At 37.1% G+C, this 23556-nt stretch overlaps 1 protein-coding gene across 7 annotated transcripts in view; it reads right to left on the bottom strand.

Moving 5' to 3' along the window:
- Positions 1-20967, bottom strand: part of Epg5 (ectopic P-granules autophagy protein 5) — an 82818-nt gene extending 61851 nt beyond the window's left edge. For all 7 annotated transcript variants that reach the window (XM_087358827.1, XM_087358769.1, XM_087358873.1 and 4 more), the window contains exons 1-11: positions 20766-20967; positions 18708-20333; positions 17301-17527; positions 15180-15374; positions 14595-14833; positions 12193-12368; positions 10334-10474; positions 8160-8465; positions 3926-4338; positions 2434-2577; positions 266-443 (exon numbers count right to left, since the gene is read on the bottom strand). In XM_087358827.1, the coding sequence (XP_087214953.1) occupies positions 266-443; positions 2434-2577; positions 3926-4338; positions 8160-8465; positions 10334-10474; positions 12193-12368; positions 14595-14833; positions 15180-15374; positions 17301-17527; positions 18708-20333; positions 20766-20789 (3669 nt within the window). In that variant the 5' untranslated portion in view covers positions 20790-20967. The remainder of the gene's footprint in view (positions 1-265; positions 444-2433; positions 2578-3925; positions 4339-8159; positions 8466-10333; positions 10475-12192; positions 12369-14594; positions 14834-15179; positions 15375-17300; positions 17528-18707; positions 20334-20765) is intronic.
- Positions 20968-23556: the final 2589 nt, after the last annotated feature.

Below are 23556 nucleotides of genomic sequence, written 5' to 3' on the forward strand. Positions count from 1 at the left end.
GACTTACAGATTGATACTAACATTTAAGAGAAACATACTGTCTCCATCAGCCCATAAGATGGAGACAGTATATTCAAGGCTAAAGATGAAGACAGCATGTTTCTCTAAAACGTTGGTATCAACCTACAAGTCCACACAGCATTAAAGCCCACAAGATCAACATCAACATACCACCACAATATTAAAAAAAGTCTGATAGTAAGCAAAACATTCTACAATAAAATGAAACTTACAACAGACACTAAAATTTAAACAGCTTCATTACCTGATGGAACTGCTGTAGGATCTGGAATGCCATTTCCCTGGCATCTGAATAAAAGAATGCTCTACGCAACACAATATCCATAAGGTATGAAACAGCCGGTTCTCTGGTCCAGTCAGGCACCTGATTCAGGCTCAGTAACCAAAGCCGAACAAATGGGCATGGACTCACCAGACTATATCTGAAAGCATATTCTTTAATAATGCTCTGTTCCACTCTGATATTATCATTAATCCTTTAAAGTCCAACATCAATTATGTGTACCACCTGCTTCAATAATTAATAACTCTGCACTTTGCCCATACAGTGCATTTATGGGTTTTGTTTGATTCTCAGAATAAACAGCAATTATTTTCTCAAAACAGCATTAAATAACTGGTCTTTGTAATGGTAACTCTTTGTGTTATCATTGTGGTAAGTAACAAATTTTTAGATGGGATTCAGCTTAAAATTGTTTGTAAGAAGATGGCTGTCTACTGGGTTGTTGCTCTGCGTAGCCAACAACCCAGAAGACAGCAAACTTCAAACTCACTGCCATGAAAAACTCAAATCCTATGTTTATAACTGTGATGTGTATAACAGAACAATAATGACCTTAACATTTTCCATATAGGCTTTTATATGAATAACCTTCTTCTATTAACATATTAAGAACAAACTCTGATTGTTTTAAAGCAATAAATTGTTAGCTTTAATTGGTGACAAACAGTGGGATATATTTCCTTCACTGATATTATCAAACATCAAAAGAAATCAAACCAGGAAATATGTCTTTAAGCAACTTATCTCATGCACAGAATACATGAAAGGGGTTAATCAGCATATAGATGCAACAAGCAAAATACTTCATACTATGGCTAAGAACAAGTACCAGTATAAACAACCAATCCCCAAATATTCAAAACCTTGTCTCTTACAATAAGTTTAACTAACAAACTAACTAATTAGGTAGTTTACGGAACTTAAAGGTTCATCACTGAACTAACCAAAGCCCTCCACTGGACTCTGTCCTGGGCCAACAAAATCCAGTCTCCTTCAACTCCTATCTCCCATAGATCCCGCCTGACAATATCCTCCCATACAATAAATTTACTTGTATATTATAACATAAAAGCTTGCATTATTAACTGAAAAATCCAGCAGTACAACGTATCATGTCCTAATATGAACCACTTACACCTTCAAAGAATTAATAAAGACTGTACAAACTACAGTGAAACCTCGATGCATCGTTTTCGGCGGGGGTGGGAAATAAAAACGATGAATGCGGGAAAACGATAGATGCGGGAAAGCATTAAATTTTTTTAAAAAAAACTGTTTCTCTTTCAAAGTTACTTCTTTCTACCAAAAAAGTCTTTAATGGACAACTGGTTTGTTGAAACTTTACGTTTTAGACCAAACAGAGCACTTTCCACGTTCAAAATGTTTTCTTCGTCACGTTCACTAATATTAAGCGCATAAAAGAACGACTTCACTTTCGCCAATGCAGCGTGTGCTTCGGCAAAACTCGGCAAAGCTTCGGGCTCGCATTCGTCGTCTTCCTCTTCCTCACCACTCCAACCCCCTTTGCGGACAATAACAGGAAGAATGGAAATACTATTACTGCTGAACTCAACGAAGACCCTGAACCGCTGGAAACGAGATGAACCAGAAGAATGAAAAGTGCCGCCAGCCTTTCCTTTGTACTTGTAATAAAAGCATTTGTGAAGAAATTCACACTGCACATGCCATCTGGCATCGCTGGAACGAAATATGAGTGCACCCTAATTAAAATCGTAAAATTTCTGGCAATGAGCACCGCCATTCACTCCAACTATCACCCCTGCACCGCTGACCCTCATTCCAAAAGAATGTGCTGGTTGGGCGACATAACAGGTTATCGCTACTGTGTATTCCAAAAACATTGTGCGTCTTTCGGTATTAATTTATCTCAAAACCCAGCATTTTAAATTCTCAGAAACGATCATTGCGGGAAAATTGTGGGACGGGACTAAGATTTTTGAACGATCGATGCGATAAAACGATAGTTCGAGGAACGATAGAAGCGGGAAAATGTAACATTATTTTATATGGGATGTATTCGGGACCGAACAAAACGGACGATGCATCCGGGAAAACGATAGTTCCGGGAACGATGGATAGAGGTTTCACTGTATTGTCATATGGCATACCTTCTATAGTTCTCCATTTGCGATTCAATCATAGTTCCAAACTGCTTTAGTATTGGCCCAGGAAATTCTGGTGCTATGAGGTTCTTTGCCATCTTCATGTAAGTCCGATCAGCCATTATAAGTGAGATCAACACTGAGACAAATCTGAAAACATTCATTGCAGAAATAAGAGAGAATCTGATAGAAGAAACACTCAATCATTCTTACATTATGTACCATAATTACTAATCAACAAACAATTTCCAGAACAGTTAGTAAATTAACTCTGAAGTTGGCTTGGCTATGAAGTAAAAACTATTTCAGCCTTTTTCTGATCTTACAAGAATGTTCACAAGAAACATTATTCCAAAATCTTATTTTTCATTTTTATGATATTTTCCCCTTCTTTTATAAAGAAAGATTGGTTAAAGATATTATTGTGAACACACTTCTACATGTATATCAGCAACATGTGCACCCCAATAATGTATGAATCCAGAAAACAATCTTCATAAAACTGTAAGAACATCATGCCAGTTCAGACATGATCACATATCAAAGTTACAATAGCCGTGCTGCATTGTACATAGCAGGCCATGGATAAGTAATCATTAGTCATAAATGCTAGCCAACAGAGCCCAAAATTCATTACCAGCATTACCATGGAACCAGTTACAACCATATACACATTCATAAATATTACCACATAAGGTCCAAAATCCCTCAACAGTCAAGCAACCAACAATGCTTATTAAGAATTCTTTGTATAACATGTATGAAATTAAATATGTAAAACTTGTCATGTCTGGACAGATTTGGATGAAATATGGTATGTATGTTATACCATGGGGACTACCCTAAAATCATATTTCACAATTTTCTATAATCAGTAACAGAAACATGGTGGACAAATAAACTTGCGAAGTGGGATCATCACTAGTACCATTTGCAACAGGGCTATACATTGATGTATGGTTATGGATTTTTAGAAAATACAAAATTTTGCTATTGTAATTCTTTGTATAATGCAAAATTCAACATGGCAGCTGCATAAAAGAAAGAAAAAATATTCTGATTTAACCTGAATTCAATCCTACATCCAGTACTCTACCACAGTGTTAATTTGCATTACGACTGATTTATATGACTTGAAGAAGACCACATGATTTGTACAGATGGAAACTAAAGTTATACGAGTAAGATAACTGATTAATAATTCATAATTTGCAAATATATCACGTACATATTCCGGAACGGATTAAGCCTTTCCAATCTTGTTATGTACTTAATGTTACATCAGTTATGAAATAACATTCTTGAAACTGTTCAAAATTCTATACAAACAGAATTTTTGGTATGTATATTAGCGGTATAATCACAAAAGACGAAAACTCTCTAAATGCTTTACTTATAACAGAAGCAAAATTTATACATCCATTTCATGTATTACATTTTACTCATCTATTTATTTGGTCAAATGCATAACAACATATGCAATAATATAATTCCTTACCTATCACACTTGATCAGCGACTCCTCACAATTCAGGAACAATGGGATAGTATATTGCAGAACAGTCAGTATGGCATCATACTTGTAATAGCACAAGAGTATCTGAAGTTGATTGAAGCCCTTAGTACAAATCAGAGGCACACTATGACCCCATGTGGTAGCCAATACAGCTATATAGGATGCTATTGGTTGCCTCTCTTTTACCCCACGAGCAATCACCTCCAGTCTAATGTCTGAATCCATGTCAGGAACATTAGATAATGCATCAGCGGGACTGGCCATAGCTGTCCACACTACATGGTCTGGTTGATCCAAGATATGCAACCGTAGTCGAGTAACTGTTTCCCAAGCCCACAAACTGAAAGCTTGTTCAGCAGACTGAGGGCGCACCAAAGAAGTTGCTAAGTTTGATACCTGTAAAAATCATTTATTTCATGTACAGGCTGTCACACTTTCACTTTCCCACTTCACTTATATTAAAGTACAAATCTCTGCAGAATTTCCCTGCCTGACAAGATGGTATGTTAAATTACATCCAGGCCTGTCTATAACATGGGAGAATTCATGTCAACTAAATGCATTAGATCAATATGAATAAAATATGACACTGACTGTCTTCTGCATGCTGACTGAAACAAACAATTGACAATGTTGAGGGTTTGCAAGCATTGTTTCATGATCCAGACACAGCTGCCTTCACTTAGGTATTTATAACTACAAGAAATGGCTCACAGATTTTAGAGCTTGAATTTGACCCTTGATCTTGAATCACAAGGGTGTGACGGAAGATTTCCAGCCATGTAGGAACACACATCTGCATATAAATGCTTCTGCTGTACAGTACCCTTTGCTCTATACACATGCATCATGCAGTTAGCATGTAGATGCTATGGCATCTACAAGCAGGAAGCAAATATGAAGAAAGTTCATCAAATTTGCATTTTGATATTGAGAATAAACTGGATGACTGTGCCATTCTTGTTGTTGTGGTGGGTAATAATTGTGATGAAGATGATACTATTCAAGACTTTTTATGGGACATGAACAATTACAAGGGACACAGAGAACATGGGTATTGTTGAAAACCAAGGTACCGCAAAACAGATTGCAGATATTGTAGATGTTTTAAAAAAAATTCAGATATAAAATCATTAAAAAGGTTAATACATACGCCAAACAGTTTCTATGCAGGCATAAATAATAATGCAAGTTAACTAACAGGGTATGGAATCCAGCGACACAGAAAAATTTATGTTGTAATGGGACCCTTCATACTGACAAGCATTATTAAAGACCTACCCTAAGATTATTCACAACAAAAGGCAATTTCCACACCAGGATTTGGGGACATTATAAAAAAGACAGATTCAAATTAATTTGTAAGTTTCTGCATTTCACTAACAGTGAAACCATAAACATTTTTCAAGGACCAAAAACAATTCAAAATTTTCCCTGTAGTTTCACAAATAAAAAAAATGCATTTCAGTATCTATATTTACCAAAACAGGGCATTTTGACTGATAAATCACAGATGCTTTGGAAAGGCCGTCTGTCTTTCAAACACCACCACCCTCTCACGGCAACAAAATTTGGAATTAAAACTTATGAGCTGTGTGACATTACCAATGGGAACTTGTTTACTTTCTTATAAACACAGGTAAGAATACAAAACTCAACTACCCTGTGATCACAGCTGAAACTAATAAAACAACAGCCATTGTTCTAAAACTGGTACAGCCTTCATTAAAACAGATTGTATGGATGGATAATTTCTATAACTCATGATGTCTAGCCACAGAATTGATGATGGACTGTGCACGTACATACTGAATGAAAGAAAGTTCCCACAAAAGTGAAAGACTAAACTGAAAAAAGGCAAAATAGTAGCACAGCATTGTCACAGAGTGGAGTGACAACAAATCATCACTATAATTCCACATATCACAGTCACAACACCATGTCTGTTACAATTGGAGAAAGAAAATGGTCAAATCCATATCAGCGTTGGAATACAATAAATGCATGGGTGAGTTTATTTGAAAGAAAAATGTCTGCAATTGACTGAGGGAAAGTGGATAAACAAGTGATAAATGAAGCTACTTCACAGGCTCCTAAACACCTCAATTCTGTTCTGAAAGTTTGTGATGACAGTGCATTGTTGAAGTAAACTGTTTTCTGGATATTATCCACTGTCCAAGACTAAATAAAATCAACAAAAACCATGACGTTCCAGAGATGGGAGTCTACCTCCGTCTTCAGGTAAAAACTACACTACTGGGCCATAACGACAGAGCTAGTCCCTATCTACTATGATTTCCACTTCTGCCATGTCTGGAGATAGGGATCAGGTCCATCGATTGGGCCCAACAGAGTAGGTTTTACCTAAAGATGGAGATAGACTCCCATCTCTGAAACGTCATGGTTTTTATTGATTGTATTTAGTCTTGGATGATGGATAATATTCAGGAAACAGTTTACTTCACCTCAATTGTGATTGCCATAATAAATATACAGGAACAACATGGAGATATGAACTAATCAGTTGTCATTCAGAATTCAGTTAGTTGAAGGACTATCTGTAAAGTATGATGCAAATGTTCCAGAATGCCAAGTGCAAGGCTTACATTCTTTCTACACAATGCCACAACTAACGGAAAGAAAGAAAGCTTCCAACATCTGAGAAGAAATAAAGACCAGAGATAGTGTGCTATTTGTCAGAAGTCTGGGAAGAGGGAAGAGGCTGTGTGATGCATATGACATTAGACTCTGCATGAAATGTGTTCAAGACTACCACACCAAGTTCAATTTCTAGGGTAATAAAATACTATTCCTTCATAATTTCTATATGTTTACAGAACCAAAATTAATTTTAAAATGGTTTGGTATCAATATTCTGATTCTATGTACTACTCTCAAAAGCGTCCAAATTATTCAACACAAATTATTTCTTCCAGATTTATCACAGTTCAAATTAAAAACATTAATGTTTAATGTTTATGTATCCTCTATCCCCAGGACTGAGTAAGAATTAAATGTCCTACAGCACTGAGAGGTTAATCTAAAGTTTTGGGGGGCATTCGTTTGCATAGGAAATGTTTCATTTGTATTTATGCCATAGTTGCCCATGCAAAGAACATGACTTGAGAGAGAGGGAATTACAATTATATGAAATTACATTGAAAATATAAGATATAAGAATGTAAATTTACCCAACAAATCACCTGTCAGTAAGGAAATACACTTGTCACACCACCCTCAAAAAACATAATTTTATGAACTTACTTCTGACAGGACATAAACTCACAATGAATACCTTAAAAAGAAGAAATGATTAATCCCTTGAACATACCTAGTGATCAGAACAGTCTTGGTTTTATGCTTTGGTTCCAGGCAACGAAAACCACGGATAATATGATTACATGCAAGTCCTGTCAAACTTCATTATTATAGCTATTGTTTCTTCCAAAATTCATATATACATTTGTTATACAAAAAAAGTAATACTCCATTATTCTCTTATTCTTATGAAATTTCCACTATAAGTGGGTTGTCTCACTCTATTCATTCTTTCCTTTCTATGGCGCAACAGCCCAAACAGAGCCTTGGCCTCCTGCCATGTGGGAGGTTTTTGTCTTTGAAATGTGCATTTATGAGTATTGTGTGACAAGCCCACTGCCTCTGCACAATTTCTACTCAATCATGATTTCTGTCTGCTAGAGCCATTAAGTAGAGAATCAGGAGAGACATGGGTGAGAAATGGCTGCTGAATTTTGCTTACGAAACATCTCGTTCATGCTCATGAGGTACTTTTACATGCCGTAAATCTATGACATGGGACCGGCAGCTTTACTTCCCCTCCAAAGGAAGTTGTGCTAAGGATTTTTATCACCCTTAAAAATCGATTGATCTAGGCTGTGTATGAACCTGCAAACCTTGGGTCCAGTGGTGAGCACACTAACCACTACTTTATTGAGGGTGACTCACTCTATTCATTACTACAGCATAATTTCTCTACATTTATCATTATAAAACCAACATTGTACTATCACAAATTTTTCAATATATAACAACAAACATTCAAAACATATAATATCTTCACATGGTATTCTTAAGGAAAACTTTACACTTCGCCTTCATATATTGAAAATAGGGGTGCATGAACTGTGACATGGCAAAAATTACCCTATAAAATATAGCAATAAAAACAGAAACATAACATTTTCCTAATTTCATACCTGTTTCACACTTTCAGTAATCATTCCTGCACCAGCCGCGCTAACTGTGTCTGGTGTAAAGCGCAGTGCAGCCTCCACCACTAGTATAGCTACACACTGGTGTAATTCCAGTGGAAGAGACAATATACCTCCATGAGGGCCTCGACCCTCACATCCCCAGTTCAGATTGGTGAGGATCTGGCGAGCCAACTGGTTTTCTATGGAGCTTATTGGGCACTCAAGAAGCCAGTGAGAAATGATGGAGAGATCTTGTTCAATTGGTTTCCATAGTTGCAAGGGTAACTCCTTGAAGAGGTACAGACTCAGCTGTGGACAATATGCAGTATTTCTAAAGTAAAATTCATAAAACCAGCCTTTGAATTCAGAGTCAGTTCCAGAATTTTTGTAGCTCACAAGCAAATTAAGAAAGCACAGTTTTTTTTCCCTTACTTTATAAAGAGAAAACTCCACTTTGTGAATTTTAGGGTTCCAGAATATCAGCACGTATGTGTTAAAAATATTATAATACCTCTATCTGTGCAATTATTCCCTAAAATTAACATTTTTAATATGAAACTTTCTTTTCTACAACAAACTGTTCAGAAGATAAAAAGAACAATGGTAAATCCAAACTCAGACAAAAGCCACATTTCCAGTACTTCATATTTTTGCAATCAAAAGAGTATGGTAAAACACACACAAAATGTTTCATACATATTACACAACATTTCATATTGTTGTGACGTTTTCTTTCATTTTCTCCAAGAAAATAATAAGATATTAAACAGAAAATGAGAAGCTGTTTAACCATCCTGAATATCTTTAATTCATTGATTAACTGTATCATTTCGCTATATGTCTGCAAATTTCTACTTGTGTTATCCAACTTCTTTTTATAGTATTATTTGTTTCATATGGGTCAATGGACAAAAAGTCTCCAATTACTTCTACCTTCCTACAATCTTTCATTTTCAGTGTCTTGCCATCTCTTCACTCTCTTTGATGTCTTCCATTACCTGGCTACTGCATCTTGTGCACAGTTATCCAAATACTTATTCTAACAAGTATAACCCTTTTTCCTCTACCTCTACAGATCACCACTAAAATCGTTTTCAGCTGAATTGGCGGCAGGAGCGTGCACCAATCACATGTACTGTGCCATGGTAGGTGGAGGGGCAAGATAGTGAGGAAACAACATAGAGTGGTGCCAGATGTAGCATCACGGAACACTGGATTCCAGTGAATGGTTACAACACTATGCAAAGAACATGTAAGAATTGGCAACAACACAGTGTGGCTGCTGATGCTTCTACCACAGGGTTTCTGAACAGACTGAGGTCTCCCTGCTTGCCAACAGACCTTTGTGCTGATTGGTCACTCACAAAGAGCAGAACTCGACTCAGCCGCCAATTCCGCTGAAAAACATAATAGGGGACAATAAAGGCTGATGTGCCTGATTTGGATACAATGAAACAAATTTATTAAACATCTCTACTGAACTGTCTTGTAAGTTCCACTGCTTAGTTCTTAACCCTGTGAAGCCAAAGAACATGTCAATAATATTTACAAATTCAGTTCTTACCTGAAAGGAAACAAACACTTCTCCATTTCAAAGATCAGCTGGCTAATTCTGTTTAGGGAAATAATTTGTTTATTCTGACAGAGTCATACAATTTCATATACATTGTATGGCCAACATACGTATTTAGTGACTGTTAAAAAGATGTTACATATAGGTACTAATGAGTTCAAGAAAGAGTTAAATTTTTAAAACTTAAGCTTGACTACTTCTTAGCCCCTCACACCAGACTGACACACAACTAAATGTAAGTAGCTGCAGTACTGGGTTCCCATCCATCCTGCCTTTACAATAACTGTCCTAATTTTACTGACTCAGCCCCACTATCCTGATGGATTCCTAAAGTAAAGGCCTTGCAATGACAAACTATACATTGTGGGTGAAACATGAATTTCAATAAGAGGCTTTGGTACAGTAACTGCTCCTCTTCCTTTTGTCTGTATGAAACATAATCACACTCAAAAATAATTATTAACTGCTTTTCAATCTGAGGAGTCATAATTATGTGTGTGCACGCATGTTTGTGTGTGTGTGGGTGGAAGGATAATAAATTTCAATTAATACTGAAATGAGACCAATCTTGCCATACCAAACCATCAGTACTGAGCATACGTACCTTTCCAGTCTGTGTAAAGTTGTCCCGTAGCTTGAAAAGGATATCAGATAACAACGCAGGATGTCGGGATGTGATATTTGCCAGCAATACTCGTGATGTTTTAGAACAACTGTCTTGTGTAGCAGTACTCATGAATCCAACCTAAATTAGATATGTGAAGCAAAAGGAATTAATAAATTACAGAAAGAAGAATTTCCCTGTTTTATGAACTAAATCCACTGGGAAGAGTGTGATTTCTTTGGATATATAAATTCATAATGCAGAATAAAAGTCCTGCAATATTTATTTATGAAAAACTGTAGAGGCAAAATAAGATTTGTAAAGTAAGACAAGAATGATAATTTAAGAAATATATCATCTATAAACATAGTTTATGAAGACAAGAATAATTGCAGATTCTTTACACAAAACTAAAAATTAATATACACGGAGCAAAAATTCTCTTTACGTAGTATTGTTGTGATAATTAAATCAAGAAAACTTCTGATGGGTAACACATGTAGCATGCATGGGGAAATAAATCATGCAGCATTTTGGTTAGAAAATACCTGTAGATAAAGACCACTTTAACTTAAGTAAATGTTGGGATGATAACATTAAGCTGGTCTAGAGGGAAACAGGTTCCAAACACAAGTAGTAAAATTAACTGACAAAGGACAGGGTCCGTTCCACAACAGTGGTTAACTTTCAGTTTTCAAAGAACAGAATATTTACTGAACAGTTACTTTTTTGACAACTACAAAAATACTCTCTTTTATTACAGAATGAATTCACATTTGTTTAGTAAAAGTTTCCTAAGTAAGACACCCCTTTTATCCGCTGTCAATATAATGGGTTATGTTGTAACAGCATGAGGTTCTACACTTTCAGTAATAAACTACATCCAGACACAGAGTTAATTTACCATAGATAACATACATTAAAAAGTACAGCTAATAATGAAAAGGGAGACTATAATAAGTGCAGGTTTTTGCACATGAATATGTGCAGATGATATCTAATTCCTTCATTTAATAAATATGAACTGTATAACAACTAGTTGATAAAATTTTAAATAACATGGTGTTTGTTCATGAGAGGGAAGATGAATAAATGTTTCACTGTTGAACCAAATTACATGAGATCATCAGACAAGTACAGTAGATGTTTCAACACTGGTATTCGTTTTATGACCAGAAAATACTAAAAATGCTGTTTGTCAAGGTGCACTGGCATGATTCAAAATCAACATGTCTAGCGAAAGGGTTGTTCTCCTTTGATGAATATTGTGCAATCAACATTCAAAAACTTGAAGGCATAATATTAGTTAATTATTTGTTACAGAAAAAGTAATCCATATTCAATAAAAGAAAAACCTTATCGCCACATGTCATGTAGGTCATTTGGGGGGGGGGGGGGGGGGTAAATATCCTACTCAATCTTGACCTCGGCACTAGATTGGGGTGAGTGGACAGCATCATTCCCCGGCCACGCTTTACCCCTGGGAAACGTCCCCAGTACCCATTGGATAGAAGGCTGGGTAGGCCCCAGAGCCGGTCTGGAAGCAGAGGTTAGACGAAAAATCCTCTGCCCCCATCGAGGATTGAACACCAGTTGTCTAGCCCATAGCTAGTCAATATATTGACTGAGCTATCCCGGCTCCACAATCCATATTCAGTAATTACTTTAATATAAAAAACAAACAACTAAACATGGTTTCAACTTGTAATTTTTTTTTACATTCACAAATTTTCCAGTCTCAAAAACTCTGAATCTCTCCATCTGAGACTAACGTTGCTCCCATTTACAAGTTCACACAGTTGGTATTAACATTTAAAACAGATAGGATAACTTTTAACAAAATGTGGTGGTTTACTCACCTGAAAAAGATCAAGAGTTGCAGCACGCACAAAACTCTTGTCTGCAGGATCTGACCTAGCCATTGCCATATTGGCAAATGTTGTCAACAGATAAAAGGATTCTGCGTCAGGCATGGATGTCAATTTCTCTTCAAACTGCTGCCGCATTTGTGGAGACATCAGCTTCTTCTCCCAGTCTGGGAAAAAATTAAGCACTTGTTCATAGCATGTTACATTCAAAAAGCCCAAACTAAAAGATTATGAACTGATTTATTTCTGGAGAAATAAATGTGTGGTCCCCACTTAATGGTACCTGCACCTTATCGTGGTGGTGGGGCTTGAGTACCTCAGTGACCCCAAGAGCTATGCTGGCGGTAGCATAGCTACTGGTAGGGCCTCCCTAGCCAGATTGGTCGAGGGGGAGAGGTCAGACAAAGACAGGTACCCTGGTCCTCCAGGTTGGGGGTTGGTCGCAAGGCTAACAACCTTGCACCGTAAAAAGGAAGATGTTTCGAAAACCTCGATCAAAGCCTCGGACAGACAGACCTAACAGACCGAATGGAAGAGGAGAATTGAGGAGGCCGTGGACCGAATACGGACCAGAGAGCCACAGAAGAAGAAGAATAAATGTATGGTAGTGCTGATGGCTGACAGTAATGGAAAACATTTCTATGATTGACTACCGACTCAACAAAAAGACACTGGACTCATGCAGGCAGTTCTTTCTTTCTTTCTTTATTTCTCTTTCTCTCTATTGGCGGTTTCTGATTATTCATCATAAAAATGAACAAAAAGTTTTAGAATAAAGGACTGATCTTGAATTATGTACAAGACTTGAAAAAACCTATACAGAATCATAGAAGATGTTGAAAGTAACATAAGGTGACACCATTTGTTAGAAAACAGAGTTTTATCTTGCCACAAACATTTGAGTAATATGATATTTCAGGTTGTCAAGGCAGCGAGTATGAAGAGGGTTGTCTTCTTCCGCCATGTTAGACAACCCAGATGATGGCCATCTTCAAACAAGTAATCTTCTAGACCAGTGGTATTCAGCCTTTTTTGTTCGCGTACCCCCAGATATAATTTCTCTTCAACTTTGTACCCCCAAAGTTGTTGGTGCATAATTCAAGTTATACATAGTATATAATCTACATCTAAAATAAATTAAATAATTATTCAGTGTTTAACATAAAATAATATATATATTTTTAAATTTCACGTACCCCCCTAAGATGTCTTCACGTATCCCCAGAAGTACGTGTACCCCAGGTTGAATACCACTGTTCTAAACCATCCAATAGCAGCTGAATGACTGACTACTTTCCTCAAACTTAACACTGCTTTTCCAGCCTCATTTTTTGTATTTACGCCACCTGGCCTTTTCAGTCACAATCTTATGACCAGGGATTGTAGCATAATCTTCAAACTTCTCTCAGTGTCAAAATTCTTATAACACTGTATATGGTTCAAGATGGCTACTAATTCAGCTACAGAAACAGTGTCCTCAACAAAATCTAAGCACACCTTTTGCTCATTGTCCAGAAATATCTTTTTCCATAAACAACTCATGGTAATTCCCAGCCTAATAGAACAACATTCATTTTCAGAAAACTTTATGGTCACACTTGGAAGAAATGTCATTCAGTATTACCTCTTCGTTTTAAGATTAGTAATCTTCGTTATATTTCTTTGCATTTTACAGTATGCTACACAGTAAGATAGGAGCACTGAAAAATTGTAAAATTCAAAATATTTAAACAAAATATATAGTTTATGCACAATACTGTTGAACCTGAGTATACAATGAGTAGTTGTCACACTCTTATGTAAAGCAGCTGCTTCTATAAATGTATGGAGCATGACAGCAAGACCTGAAGATAACAGAAAATAAAGTGTGAAAGAGTGTTTTGATGTATCAGTATGGAGGCTAGAGTCCACAGTGCTGACAACTGAAATTTAGAACACCTGAAGTAATCATATGGATAGTATGCAAATAATAATGTATATGATAAAAGTGAAGTAAAAGTAAAGCTGTCCCACTATATGCCACGTAGGCACAGGGGGAGAGGAAGTATAGCTCCTACTCATTCTTATCTTCGGCACTAGGTGGGAGTGAGTGGTCAGGGTCACGCCCCAGCAGCACTTTACCCCCCAGGAAAGGACCCCGATACCCACTGGACAGAAGACTGGTTGGTCCCAGAGCCAGTCTGGATGCAGAGGCTAGAGAAAAAACACCAGTCGTCCAGTCCATAGCCAGTTACTACACTGAATGAACTATCCTGGTTCATAATGTATATGATACACAAACTAAAATGCCACATGTAACAGCAGAGTAACTGATCTTGCAAATCAGACAATTTGCTCATAATATTCTGACAAATGTTGATTTTCAAAAAACATCAGTCTGTGTAAATGCTCACCTATCTTTGTATCAGTCCAGGTTGCAAGTAAATCCTCTTCCTGATATTCTTCATGCAGACTGTAGAATAATCTCCACAGCATTGATATGGAGACTGTGTTGTAAGGAATAACAGCCAGAAACTGCCATGCCCCTAGACGTTGTGATGAGAAAATGCAACGTGTAGCACGAAGGAAAAAAGCATCATACTCTGTCTGCAGACGTCTCAGCATGGCTGGATCACTTAGCTGACCATACATCCTGCATGTAAGGCAATAATAAATCCCAAGCTTGAAACAAAAAATGTTAATGTGCAATACATAATCTCAAACATTCATGGTGACAAAATTTGACAAACTACACTCAGATGAGCATGTGTAAAAATATGACATTTCAGAGACTGATCATCCAAGATGTTTATTCCAGTTATTGCACCAAATTAAACAATGAAACAATTCAATGTTTATGTTACAAACCAAAATCTCATCAAAAACAAATTACACCCATACTTTGTAACAGCACTACAGACAACAAAAATTATACTGCAAATTTTTCAATTAATACACATTAGCACATTAACTGAAACAGGTGACTGAAAGTATTGTACCTGAAGCCTTCCCAGAGATCAGAGGCATATTGGACAGTGTGCCTTATAAGTCGACCCAGCCTCTTGGCAAACTGCCTGTACCTTGGAGTATCATATGTACGGAGGCCTTGCCTCAGCAAGCGAACAAACACCGTTGAGAAAGCAAACAGACGCAGAACATGATGGTCACTCACTCTTCTAATATCAAACAAATCCCTGACAAAAACAAACATGGTCCACATGATTTCACTAATCATACTGCAAAATTAACATCAGTAATATATTAAAATATCTGCAGTGTAGGTCCTTATGCCACTGTGATCCTTCATCAGACATACTTAAATAGACATCCGTATCCTCAACAGGTTACAATATAAATATCAAGCGCTTATACTATATCAAACACAGAAAACTGCACATAAATGAAATTAATAAATCTCTTAAATAAATAGTGTATCATTAATAAATAAAAGGAATTTGAATTAGTATGCAATGGGTACAATAGTGTGACTTATACATAAGTCAACCAACAAACAGACGCATGTCTGGAAGTGGCCTAATACAAACAGGTTAATTTATGAAATTTATCAAAAAAGAAGCATATGAAAGAAAGAGATGCATAATTACACCAACTAGACTCTTTTTAAATATGATGGTAATTGGTGACATCAAAGAACGCAGTACTAACCAGACCACTGACACGGCCCATTTCAGGGCCCTGATCCATCAAACCGAACTCACCCTTTCTCTCTTTACTTTCTCTCCCTCTCCCACACTCGCCCACGCGCTACCATTGGTCCACTCCCACGCCTGCTCCCATTGGCTCGGGGCAGGCTACACCTTTCACTTTCTGGCCCTATAAACCTAGCACCTCACACCCTATTGGCATTTTCATCGCCCTGATGACGGAGGCAGTATGACCTCTGAAACGTTGGTTAACATCGACCAGACTACACAGCGCAACAACCCAGAAGACAGGAATCTTCATACTCACTGCTGTGAAAACCTCAAATCCTACAATGGCACGATCAACATCCATTGCCACATGGCTGGAAAAGTTTCATGTAAATGAGGTTATGACAATGTGGACAGAAATGTATTTAAGATATAAATTAATTTCATCATGTTGCCTTTTAATATTCACCTTCAAAAACTGTAGAATACTATACTACAGAGGTTAATTCTTGCCTTGTGTTCGATATCCATTTCTAAATGCTAGTTTCCACAAAGACATAATCTAGTGACTTAGCCAATAAATAAATAAATAAATTTCCTTATAAATTTCTCTACAGTAAACACTAAAGAAAATATTGGGTCCCTGCAAAACAATATACATTCCATTATACAGACAACAATCACTTTTTCATAAACCCCCATACAACAAACAGAAAATGTTTGTATCGTTTAACTTTACTATAAGAAGGTTTAATGAAATCTTTGTGTTTACATAATACCTTCCCCTCATAAGTGCTTCTCTTGTACTCAAATCCGTTTTAAAAATGGGCAACATTTGTTATTCACATGCAGAATATACCTAGTTGAAATCTAAGTCAAGGAATCATTTATAAATTGCTTAATGATTTTACTCCGTCCCCCTAGACAAATGCTATGGTTGTACCTAAAACAGCCATGAACATGTTTTCTGATAACCTCAAGTCACCACATACTCGTACTCAACCTATGGTTTCTCATTAACAATAAACACGTGACCTTGGTACAGATTTGAAAAATGTTTTCAAACACACATGTAATTTTATTTTGGCATTCAAATAAAGTGAAACATATGGCAATTTTGTTCAAAATAATATCTTTCTGATAATCATCATTAATGTTACCTTCCTTTACTAAGTTTTATCTAAGTCTACTCAAGACTCAACAGCCAGAATACAAACAAGTGCAATGAAATAGATACAGCAAGCAATAATGGATTCTTTATATTATTTGGTCATTAAAAACTGGAAAAATTGAAGCAGTTATTATGAACCTGGTGAAAAAAACTTCATTGGTTTGATACATTATAATGAAATAACTTAGGTTTTCTTTATATAAATTCCTTCCAGAAAACTGTATGAATTCCAGCCACGAGTGAAACATTACTTAAACTTTATAACAGCACAGCTGTGGACTACACCAGGTATTTACCGATCATCACGCCTCTCTACCAGTAGAATGTGTCGATACAGGCAATCCATAGGGATCTGGTTTAGAAGTGTGACAAGATCATTTTCACGCAAATGAGTGGCCCAACCTGTGTATCGACAACCTGTAAGATCATCTTCTTCTCCATCTGAATCAACCAAAACCCATAGTCCACTTGGTCCATCACTTTCTGAGTCATGAGAATATGACTCCCTCATTGATGTCTGAACCTGCAAAATAAATATGTTCAACAACAACTTTCAAGATATAAACACCTACCTTCACCTTCAAACATTTCAGTACACTGTTTCTTTGTTAACAGTCTGAAATTACAAGAAAGTAAAATGAAGATTATGAATTGGTGACCACGTGACTCACAACAGCACAAGTTGTCAACAGACCACCATGAAGAATAAAGATTTCCATTAATTAAAATACGGTTCCTTAGAGTAATGTTTTATATGTTATTACTGAACACCAGGCTAATGATGACAAGAAATAAGAAGTGTTGCAAGTTGAAGATCATGTGATGTTTAAAAGAAGAAATACAGTTGAGAGTCAGTTTATCTTATAATGACCCTGCCAAGTAAGTAAAGTGACTGAAAATGGGCAGGACGATCAGGATTTGATCCCCAACAAGGGCAGATACTTTTCTTGTAGCCTCTCAGTCCAGACCAGCTCTGTAGCCCACCCAGTCAACTATCCAATGGGTAATGGGGGTCCTTTCCCCAGGTGTAAAGCATGGCTGAGGTATGACACTGATCACTACCCCCAACCCCCATTCAGTGCAGAAGCTGAGAATGAGTAGGAGCTATTCCACCTCTCCCCCCTGAGCACCTAAATGGCATGTACCGGATAGCTATTTTTACAGTAAAACTTTGGAAATGTAGGAATTTAACATAAAATTTGTATACTTGTGTGAAACCTTTATTTATGTGAAATCTTTACAGTATCTTGACATATATTTATCTGCATGTTTTGTATTTTTATGAATTATTCCACATCCTATCAACATTTCAGCTCATGTTTGGATCCATGGAATGTATATTTAAAAAAAATTATGTGTGTATATGTACTGAACTGTTAAGAATTCTGTAAAAGGTGTTGTTTACACATCAACAGTTACAGAAATGGTGGCAGTAGGAAACACAGGGTTAAAATCTGATAAATTCAACTTAGTTGGAATCTGTACTAGTGGAAATTATGTACAAATGTGGATCACTAAATAATATAATCATTAAATTTTAAATCTTACTAGTCTCACCATATAGAATGATACAAATAAAAGAAAGTGGGAATACTGTGACAAAAATATCAACCCTCCTATACAATATAACACACTAATGCTCAAAGTTAACTTAACATACAAATCAATTCAAAATCTGAACTCAAAAAGTCTGAAAACAGTACCTGTTCCAGGAAATGTTCCCTCTCTCGAACTGGCAAAAGGATGGTTGCCAACATTGTCACCATATGGTCCAGGTGAAAATTTGAGAATGGAGAAGGGTAGGAACTATACTGACCACTGTCAACAAAAGACAGAGGTGCTGGAGGAGGAGCCTGAACATAACCAACAGCCCATGATCCTATATCGGCAGGGCATCTCAGCACATGATTCAGTAGGAACAAGTGATCCCTCCATGATGCCACACGGAGCAGGACAGCCACCAAGCGAGACAGCCAATCTCTTGTGTCTGACACAAACTGAGCATCCTTCACGAAACGTCTCTGGAATGTAAAGAGGATTGCTATGCACATCCGCAGCTCTGAGATGCATGATGCAATATGAGGTGCAGGTTCACCCACGTAAAGATTCACTGGTGCATTGTGAGGCAGTCGCAGTAATTCAGGACACGAATATGCAACACTCTGTATGTAATGCTCTATCTGAAGCCTGAGAACCTCGGAAGAATACGAGTTTAGTGAATGCATTTCATTGACAAGTTCCTTGATAGATGACAATGATCGAGTCAAAGAAGATAAGGCCATTTTGCTGAATCGGGACACTTTGTACTCATGCGATGCTGAAACTGGATTGCCATCTTGACATTCTCCATTTTCAGACACTACACTTGTCTCAACCATCCATAGATTATTCTGGTGCTCTTTGCATTCTTTCTTCAGTGCTTCAAGATCCATTGAATTGACTATGAGTCTGTTTCTGGCACGAAAGTAGCTCACCAAGAGTTCATATAGATGATGCTGCTGTCGACCACCACGCAGATAGTTCTCCACAAATTCTGACACAAATTCAGCATTCAATTCCAGTTCTTGATTGCTATAAAGAGATGACAACTGTGCTTCAGTAAAAGGCCTTATTTCATCTACCGCAGCTTCTGAATAAATTATATTATTACTATACCAAGATGTAGATGGTTTAACAACTATAACATCTTCTTTTGGTAATGTGGTTATATTTATTTCACCGATCTCTTCCACTGATGTTGCTGATGGCACTATAATTTTGGGAATGTTAATATGACTCAGTTCCACTGTGGGTATTTCAATAGGAGCAGAAGGCTGCAATGATGAATTTTCTTGTTTCTTATGAGAATCATGTCTGTTCTGTGAGTCAGCCATGGAACGTCTTGGAGATTCTAATTTAGTGTCAGCTTCTATATTCCTAGATTCGATCACAGCTAATGTGTATGAATAAATTTCCTGCAACTCAGTTCCAACCGCTGTGTCTGATTTTCTGCAACTGTGTGATTCCTGTAATTCCTTTAGGTTATCAACAACACATGTAGACAAATCAATCTTAATATCTGCCAATGATACATTCTCCAGTTGCTTCTGAACAGTATTTGGGTCAGTACAATGGATATCACGTTGGCTTTCTTCTTCCTTCTGCATACACTCCCCATCATCCTTAACTGCATCAAGTATTTCACTTTCAATATTTTTGGAATCTTCTGAACAGATACAACTGGAAACCACGTTTGTATCATCACAAAGGAAGTCTCCTAAGAGTGGAGCATCTGGAACTGATCCTGCAATGGCTTCTTCTTCTATTTGGTATGGCTCTTTCTTCTTGTTCTAAAAATAAAAGTCAGAATTTAAAATAAAGTGAATTGACCAACAGCCAAACAGTTGTTAAAAGTTGGACACCCCTTATTCACTTGTGCCCTAGCTTGCTTTATCAGCCGAAAAGATTGTCATTAACATGCAGTATTATCAACATTCACAGTTGTAGATTTTACATACTTAAATTTAATGGTTTATTTGACCTACATCAAAATCTATATTTCAAAAATTCAAATGTGAATGACAATGACAAGGGAAAAAAGTGACCTACTGTTTCTTACCAAACAGCATTTGACAGCAAATGGAAGTAAAACAAGGTTATGGGTTTAAGATAGCATTTACAGTCACTGCAGACATCTAGTAATAAATACATGATTTAGAAGCTCAAACCTTGTATTTCATGGTTTAATAAAAAAACAGAAGCCCATAATTGAATGTCATTACCTGTTTTGATTTAACTTTCTCCATTGCCTCTCTAATTCTCTTATTCACTGATGCACAATTGTCTTACTTTTACGCACAGTTAATACCATGTTTGTAAATCTTACCACTCTCTGCCGCCACTGTCACTGTTTACCACAGATAATTCATGTCAGGGCTTCTTAAATTGCTGTTGGTTGTAACACAATAGGATTTTGTTGGGAAATGCAGAAAGCGGTGTACGAAGTGTGACAATTAGGTTTCCTGACTGCCGGTATATTACGTCGCATCGAGTAGCGAGTGAGCAACAACTAAGTAGTGACGTGTTATGATGTGTCTACAGTTGCGTCTTTTGCGCTGGTAAACCAAATGAAGCAGTGGCAGAGTTACACAAGCGTGTGTTTTCGTCCCGGCGGAAACATGCGTGAAGATTCATTGAGCAACGCATTCAAATCAATTTATGTGCAAAGCGCGAGTGAAACTTTACAGAGGTTTAAGATGCTGATGCTGTGAAAAAGTTGAGTGCCTTTGAGTGGTATAAAAGTTTTAAAGAGGGTCAGGAAGATATGAAAGACGACGACAGACAGAATTGGACTTTGCTTTTCTATCACGAAAACATTGTTCATTTTTAGTTAAGTTTGTTGAATAAGGTCGAAAAGTGAACCAGCATTGTTATTTAAAAATACAGTGGAACATCGACGTTATGCAGCGGACTTGGATATACCGCGGCTGTGATCATGTCCCCCAAAACGATTACATATGTTTTACGTCGTAAAAATTTCTATTAAATGTTTTGGTTACATTATAAGACTGTATTGCAACATTCTTTGCTGTTAGGGTAAAGTCCATAGTCAGCTATGAATAGGTATGTTTCTAGTTTCTCTAACCTTGGGGTTATTTGTTCAAACTTCAAAATTTAGTGAGCATCACTTTTGATTGTTCTGATGCTAATTATTTTACCTGCTCGAATGTTGATGGTTGGAAATCCCGCAGAGCTGGAGAGGGAAGTTACAAAAACTACCTGTACCTCATTGTGGGTGTATTAAGAGGTGAGTAGTGCTACAGTGAAAACCGTCGTTAAACAAACCAAGAAACAAAACGAGCTACGGTGATGTCGACCAAAAGAAAAAAATATATACAGTCGTAGATGAGGAAACACAGCATCTTAGTGAAGAGGACATCGCAGTTTCTGTGAAAAATGGGAAGACAACTGACGAACTTGTAGCCAGTGAATAAAAAAAACAATGGTGGTGATCCCTGTGAAATATTGTTACCAAAATTGAGCAAAGTGTTAGAAAATATTAATGAAGTGATGACATGGTTAGAACGACAGACTGATAGTGCATATCTTCTTATGCGGCATCTGGTTAATGTTAAGTAACATGTTCCGAAAATACTCAAGTCATCAGCTCCAACAAACTACATTACGTGACTATTTACGTAATGAGGCATAAATGTTAAGTAATTTAGAGTGGTCTGTGCTAATAGTATTGGTGAAATATAAGTTTGTTGTTCCTTAAATGTCATGTATTTTAGTCACTGGATAATAATACATTATATCAGGGTTTCCAAAATTATATAAATGTCAATTTCACATATAACGCGGGTACTGAAGTTGTTTCCCGAAACCCGCGTTATATCCAAATTCCACTGTACTGGCAAGGTTACGTGAGGCTGTTCGTCAGAGAAGACCTGTTCTTTGGCCTGATGCTTGGATAAATTATCGTGACACTGTCCACACTCATGATGAGCTCGCTCACCAAGAGTTCTTGGCCATAAAATCCATATTGAATTTGAACCATCCGCCTGTTCACAAGATTTGGCCCCGTGCGAATTTGGGCTGTTCTCAAAACTGAAGACCGCTTTGAACGGCTACAGATTTTCATACATTGCCGATATTCAGGAACATACGACGACCATCCTGAAGAGCATTCCAAAAAATAAGTTCCAGAAATGTTTTAATCAGTGGAAACTCTGACTCACTAAGTGTACTGGTGTGAAGAGAGACTACTTCAAAGGCGACTGGAACCATTTGTGTGTAAGTAATTAAATACAGCTTTTACGGGGTCATTCCGGGAGCTTAATAGCCTCACCTCTTATACAAGATAAGAAGCTCATATAATCTAGTGTCGAATATGTTGTTTTTAAATTTAACAGACTGTAAACACAGGCAAGTATGGATCATCTACGATTTAGGCAGTTTTTACATGCAAAACACAACTAACTGAGGAGTTAGAGAGTTTGAACCGACAGCTTTCCCGACAAAATTCAGATGAAAAAATCCCTGGTAGACGCTGGCAAAGACAGATTAGTTGAGTTGCCTTTTGAGATTCATTTCCACAGTATCTGAAAGTCATTCCATTGTTTCACCGACAAAGCAATCATGGAGACACCTTTGCGTCCTCAAAAATGCAAGGTCTGGAATTGACGGGCCAATATTCCTTGACGACAGAGTTAATGCCGAACGTTACCTGAAATTCTTCATGACCACTGTTCTGACTCTTCAAGAAATTGGGGTGGACATGGAAGAAACATCGTATACCAATATGACGGGGCAAAACCACGTACTGCGAGTGTAGTTCGTCATTTTTTGAGAGAACATACTCGTGATACGGCCAACTCAATCGATATCCTGGACGATTGGGAATCGAATGGTCTTGGCTACTGTGATCGCTAAATTTGGATCCGTCTCATTATCTCTTATGGGTATTCCTGCAGGGACATTGACATGGATTGAATGATTTAAGGTAGAAATCAGTTATTTTGGAGAGCATCATAAAATAAAAACTGCTTGCACATACGGAAAGTTTCAGTT

Source organism: Zootermopsis nevadensis, unplaced genomic scaffold, assembly GCF_977971745.1.
Source record: "Zootermopsis nevadensis isolate Lab colony 2312 unplaced genomic scaffold, Znev_1.0 Znev_ptg000001l, whole genome shotgun sequence".
Classification (NCBI taxonomy): domain Eukaryota; kingdom Metazoa; phylum Arthropoda; class Insecta; order Blattodea; family Termopsidae; genus Zootermopsis; species Zootermopsis nevadensis.